A 6,310-nucleotide genomic window follows, 5' to 3' on the forward strand; every position below is an offset into this window, starting at 1 on the left:
CTCTTCAAGCTACTTGGCTCACAGTTGAACTTCTCTACTAGCTTTCACCCACAAACAGACGGTCAGACGGAGAGGGTGAATGCGCTGTTGGAGCTATACTTGAGGCACTATGTGAGTGCCAACCAGCGAGATTGGGCAAAGTTGTTGGATGTTGCTCAGTTCTCGTACAACTTGCAGCAGTCGGAGTCGACAGGGTCAAGTCCTTTTGAGTTGGCAACAGGACAACAACCTATAACACCGAACACAGTGGTGTCAGGCTACACGGGGAGTAGTCCTGCTGCATACAAAACGGCCAAGGAGTGGCAGGTGACTAATGAGCTGGCTCGGGCTCAATTGGAGAAGGCAACTCGGAAGATGAAGAAATGGGCAGACAAGCATCGGCGGGACGTTGTGTTCCAACCAGGTGATCTGGTCTTTGTGAAGCTCAACCCTTCTCAACACAAGTCCACTAGAAGATTGCACAAAGCGTTGTTGAGGAGATATGAGGGTCCATTTCCTATCATCCGATCAGTAGGAAGAGCGGCTTACCGTGTGGAACTACCACCTCGATTGAAGATTCATCCGGTGTTCCACGTGAGCAATCTCAAGCCCTACCATGCCGACCCCGAGGAGCCAAGTCGTGGAGAGTCTCAACGAGCTCCACCTTTGATGGTGACTTCATTTGACAGGGAGGTTGAGTGCGTCATGGCCAAGCGAGAGGTACGACGCAAGGGTGTACCGAGGTACTTTGAGTACTTTGTCAAATGGAAGGGCCTGCCAGAGTCCGAAGGCAATTGGGAGAAACAAGAGTCCTTGTGGAAGTACAAGGACATCATCGAAGCATTCGAACGAGACGGATCTACCGCGGCAACGAGGACGTTACCGAATTAGGTGGGGGAGAATGTCACGGCCCGCATGTTCAAGGCCCAATTCAAGGCCCAACCCGTTGGATTGATCATGCTGGACCTCTTAGCCCATATGTCCAGATTCGTTGTACCAGATGTTGGTAGGTGACATAGTTGGTGGATGGTGTTAGGTGAGATTGAATCTTAGCCACCAACATGTTAGGTGAGATTGAATCTTAGCCACCCAACATGTTAGGTGAGATTGAATCTTAGCCACCCAACATGTTAGGTGAGATTGAATCTTAGCCACCCATTATGGTGGTAGGTGGGATAGAAAGTGTATATAAGGAGGATGTCACATTGTGAATCCTCACCTCACAACTTGTAAAGCATAGAGTAGCAATACAAGCATATATTCTCCCAAACATTCTTGAGTGTTCTTATTGTGTTCTTGAGTGTTCTTATTGTGTTCTTGCTCTTGCAATTGTTCTTTGCTTGTTTCGATCTTATATTGTAGGAAGGAGGCTGACTTAGCTTGTTCGAGAGGCGATCAAGTCTAAGGCCGCACGGAAGGAAGACTCCGAAAAAGTCATCCCGTGACAGGCATGTGTTGGCATACATGAAAATGAAACAAACTGAGCATTTGTCAAATAAATATATATTTAAAAGGTGGACAAGAGCCGCAAAATATGACATAATTGTGGAAGAGGGTGGAAGGGAAATAACTGAATGTGGTGATAATTCATTATTAATGAGGCAAACAAGATTGTCTAAACTTGCTTTTGAGCTTATTGATGGTGCCTTGGTATCTCAAGAGGCAAGTAAAGTTCTACTAGAAAGTTTTGAAAGTATGCGAGAAACGATAAATTTTGTGGTGCGAAGTAGTAACATTAATATATGTGGAGGCAATAATGAAAATGCAACTAGTAGTTATCTTTCACCACATTTGAATGACCATCTTCAAGTAAGGGTGAAGGGATGTGGTAAAAGTTTGAAGGGAGGAAAAGAGAAAGCAATGAATAAGAGTACACGCCATTGCTATGGGTGTGGACAAACAAGACACGACAGAAGAACTTGTAAAACTCACATTAATCAGTAAGAACTAAATGGAGATGAAAAAAATGGTAGCTTCAAGCTGAAGGTGCGAGAAGTCATGGTTGACAAAGTTGTAGACTATGCTTCATGTATATGTAAGAAATTTGAATTTGAAAGAATCTTATGCAGGCATGTGTTGGCATACATGAAAATGAAACAAACTGAGTATTTGTCAAATAAATATATATTAAAGAGGCGGACAAGAGCCGCAAAGTCTGACATAGTTATGGAAGAGGGTGGAATGGAAATAACTGAATGTGATGATAATTCATTATTAATAAGGCAAACAAGATTGTCTAAACTTGCTTTTGAGCTTATTGATGGTGCCTTGGTACCTCAAGAGGCAAGTAAAGTTATACTAGAAAGTTTTGAAAGTATGCGAGAAAAGATAAATTTTGTGGTGCGAAGTAGTAACATTAATATATGTGGAGACAATAATGGAAATGCAACTAGTAGTTATCTTTCACCACATTTGAATGACCCTCTTCAAGTAAGGGCGAAGGGATGTGGTAAAAGTTTGAAGAGAGGAAAAGAGAAAGCAATGAATAAGAGTAAACGCCATTACCATGGGCGTGGACAAACAGGACATGACAGAAGAACTTGTAAAACTCACATTAATCAGTAAGAAACTAAATGGAGATGAAAAAAATGGTAGCTTCAAGCTGAAGGTGCGAGAAGTCATGGTTGACAAAGTTGTAGACTATGCTTCATGTATATGTAAGAAATTTGAATTTGAAGGAATCTTATGCAGGCATGTGTTGGCATACATGAAAAATGAAACAAACTGAGTATTTGTCAAATAAATATATATTAAAGAGGTGGACAAGAGCCACAAAGTCTGACATAGTTATGAAAGAGGGTGGAATGGAAATAACTGAATGTGATGATAATTCATTATTAATAAGGCAAACAAGATTGTCTAAACTTGCTTTTGAGCTTATTGATGGTGCCTTGGTACCTCAAGAGGCAAGTAAAGTTATACTAGAAAGTTTTGAAAGTATGCGAGAAAAGATAAATTTTGTGGTGCGAAGTAGTAACATTAATATATGTGGAGACAATAATGAAAATGCAACTAGTAGTTATCTTTCACCACATTTGAATGACCCTCTTCAAGTAAGGGCGAAGGGATGTGGTAAAAGTTTGAAGAGAGGAAAAGAGAAAGCAATGAATAAGAGTAAATACCATTACCATGGGCGTGGACAAACAGGACACGACAGAAGAACTTGTAAAACTCACATTAATCAGTAAGAAACTAAGTAGAATTTTTTATTTCGATTGATTCGATTATTTCATCTTAAATATATAAAGAGTATGACTCTTTATACTCTTCGAATCATATCAGGAGATCATAGTTAGCTTCAAATGAAATATAGTTAGTAATTGTAAACATCAGGTAAATATAGAGTATAATTAAACAACAGATCAGCCAAGGTCATATAAAAAAATCCCACCCAGCAGTACAGCACCTCACTAAACTCAAAACGAAACAAAAATGAGCCAAATTCATACCAAGACCAAGTAAAAGCCAAACCCAAATCAGCGAGGATATCCCTATAAAAAGAAATAGAAAATCAATGTAGACAAGAAGGGAAATGACGTATTGCATATACAGAGTCACAAATAGCAATTGATGAAAGTATGGAATGAAAGCACAGGAAAGAGAAGGAGTTGTGGTGAAAAAAAGAAAGAGGTTAGTGGATTGGAAGTGTAAGCGCAGGAAATTTTGACTATGACAAAAAGACTGAAAAGCTTTGATATTTACCACGATGTGAAAACCCTCTCAGTCATCTCATTAAACATTAAATTACTTGATGCTTTCGACCAAAAAAGGAAAAAGACATTACTTTATGCATTTTTCCTTGTCTTTTTCCTTGGTCAATAATTCACGGGCATGAACTATACCAAAAAACCAGTAGATATACCTTCATTTTCTTGATGTCACGCCAGGCCAGCTTGTTAAATAATAGTATAAATAGTTGACTTTCCCTATCTGTCTCCTAAAAGATATACACATATATATAATGCATAATATGTAATAGAAAATTAGATATGAATTTCTTGAGTTGGGGGAGAGAGAGAGAGAGAGAGAGAGATGGATTTCTTGAGTTTCATACTATTGTGTCTTATAGTTGCATGGATCTCAATCCATGCCCTCTATTATTCCTTTGCAAAAAGATCATCAAATCCCACAAGGCTTCCACCTGGACCAAACCCATTTCCCTTCATTGGCAATCTTCTAGAGCTTGGAAACAAACCCCATCTCTCTCTAACCAAGCTTTCACAACGCTATGGCCCCGTTATGACTTTACAACTTGGCCAAATAACAACAGTCGTAGTTTCTTCATCCGCCGTGGCCAAACAAGTCCTCCGCACCCACGACCAATTCTTCTGCAACCGAACTATCCCGGATGCAGTCCAAGCCTGCAAGCATGCTAAGTACGGCATGCCCTGGCTGACGGTTTCCCCCACTTGGAGAAACCTCCGCAAAATATGCAACACCCAGCTTTTCGCGGCCAAAGTTCTCGACGCCAACCAGGCTAACCGTCACCTAAAAGTGCAGGAGCTCATAGCTGACGTTAAGGAAAGCATTGTGAAAGGTAAGGCGGTTGAAGTTGGAAGGGCTGCTTTCAAAACTACGCTCAATTTGATGTCACGGACTGTGTTCTCTGTGGATTTAGCGGACCAGAACAGTGAGAGGGCTAGAGAGTTCAAGGAGTTGGTATGGAGTATTATGGAGGAGATTGCGAAACCAAACTTGGCTGATTATTTTCCTGTGCTTAAGAAGGTTGATCCCATGGGGATACGGCGCCGTTTGGGCAAGCACTTCCAGAAGATGATTGATCTTTTTGACCGCATGATCGTCCAAAGGTTAGAATCAAGGAAGTCACGTGATTATGTCACAGGGAATGATATGTTGGATACTCTTATAAACATGAGCGAAGAGAAAAATGAGGATATGGACATGGCTGAAACTCAACATTTGTTTCTGGTTAGTTGCTACTTGTTGCTATATTACTACTCTACTCTAGCTCTACTAATTGTTCTTGATGACCTTGTCTGAATTCATAATTAAACTGCTTAGATTTTACAATTATAACTTATTATTGTTGTTTCTGTTTTTGTTTATGTTAGTACTATAAACAATGTCTACACTGATTAATGTTTTGTGTTCGAATTCCCCTATATTGCTTGTACAAAAAAAAAAATATATATATATATATATATAATTTTATTTCCTCATTATATGTCTATGTGCCCATATTAATTTATTGACTAATTAACTTTTTGGTGAATTAGGATTTATTTGGTGCGGCCACAGATACAACTTCAGCCACATTAGAATGGGCAATGGCTGAGCTATTACACAACCCTGAAAAGCTGTCAAAAGCGCAAGAGGAGCTGAAGCAGGTCATTGGCAAAGGAAAACCAGTGAAGGAATCAGACATCACTCGGCTCCCTTACATACAAGCCATAATCAAAGAGACCTTCCGGCTGCACCCAGTTGTCCCACTTCTTCTCCCTCGTAGAGCCCAAGCAGACGTAGAAATCTGCGGTTACATTGTACCAAAAGGTTCACAAGTTTTGGTCAACGCATGGGCCATCGGCAGAGACCCCACCATTTGGGACAACCCTACCTCATTTATTCCTGAGAGGTTTTGGGGATTGGATATCGACGTTACTGGCCAGAACTTTGAGCTTATTCCATTTGGTGGCGGGAGGAGAATATGTCCTGGGTTGCCTTTGGCGATGAGAATGTTGAATTTGATGTTGGGTTCGCTTATTAACTCGTTTCATAATTGGAAGCTTGAAGATGGAGTTGTGCCGGAAAAAATGAACATGGAAGAGAAGTTTGGTCTCAGTTTACAGATGGCTCACCCTCTGATAGCTGTGCCCATCAAGTATTAGGAGAACCAAACCTAGCTAGCTATGGTTTCTACAATAAATGGATTTATGTTTTTATTAGGGAGTTACAATAATTAATCCTACTAATGATAGGAAATGGTCAGTTGTCAGTTATGTTGTTATTAGGCCATAACTCCATATTTAAGTTTATGATAATAGCTTGCTGTAATTGTAGATTGTTCTCCACAGACTTCATATATATATATATATATATATGTGTGTGTGTGTGTATTGTATAATAATCATATGAATGACTATGGAAAAATCAGTTTCTACATGGTATCAGAGTTAATGGCTAATGCTGATTAGCGATCCTCTAATTACCAACATTGAGAGTCGTTGGCGCTCCTCACTCCTCACTCCTCACCCTTAAGGGTTTTTGTTTATGTATAGTGCTTTTTCATCTACTCTTCTCAAAGATGAATATATTTTTCCTTTCCACCTTAGCTGTAGCCACACCTTTCTTTTACCACTGCAACCTTTTATTC

General features: G+C 40.0%; 1 protein-coding gene across 1 annotated transcript; it reads left to right on the plus strand.

The window, feature by feature from the left end:
- The first annotated feature begins 4,011 nt into the window (after positions 1-4,011).
- LOC117616670 (geraniol 8-hydroxylase-like) lies at positions 4,012-5,825 on the plus strand. The gene is made up of 2 exons (XM_034346057.1): positions 4,012-4,908; positions 5,217-5,825. Exons 1-2 carry the CDS (start codon positions 4,012-4,014, stop codon positions 5,823-5,825), a joined length of 1,506 nt encoding a protein of 501 aa, XP_034201948.1.
- The last annotated feature ends 485 nt before the right edge of the window (positions 5,826-6,310 follow it).

This window comes from Prunus dulcis, chromosome 1 (genome assembly GCF_902201215.1).
Source record: "Prunus dulcis chromosome 1, ALMONDv2, whole genome shotgun sequence".
Taxonomy (NCBI): domain Eukaryota; kingdom Viridiplantae; phylum Streptophyta; class Magnoliopsida; order Rosales; family Rosaceae; genus Prunus; species Prunus dulcis.

Excerpts from the sequence above, each read along its gene's own strand:
- LOC117616670 (XM_034346057.1), top strand. The coding sequence starts at position 4,012 with ATGGATTTCTTGAGTTTCATACTATTGTGTCTTATAGTTGCATGGATC. Across the intron at positions 4,909-5,216 it reads AAACTCAACATTTGTTTCTG|GATTTATTTGGTGCGGCCAC; the intron begins GTTAGTTGCTAC and ends TTGGTGAATTAG.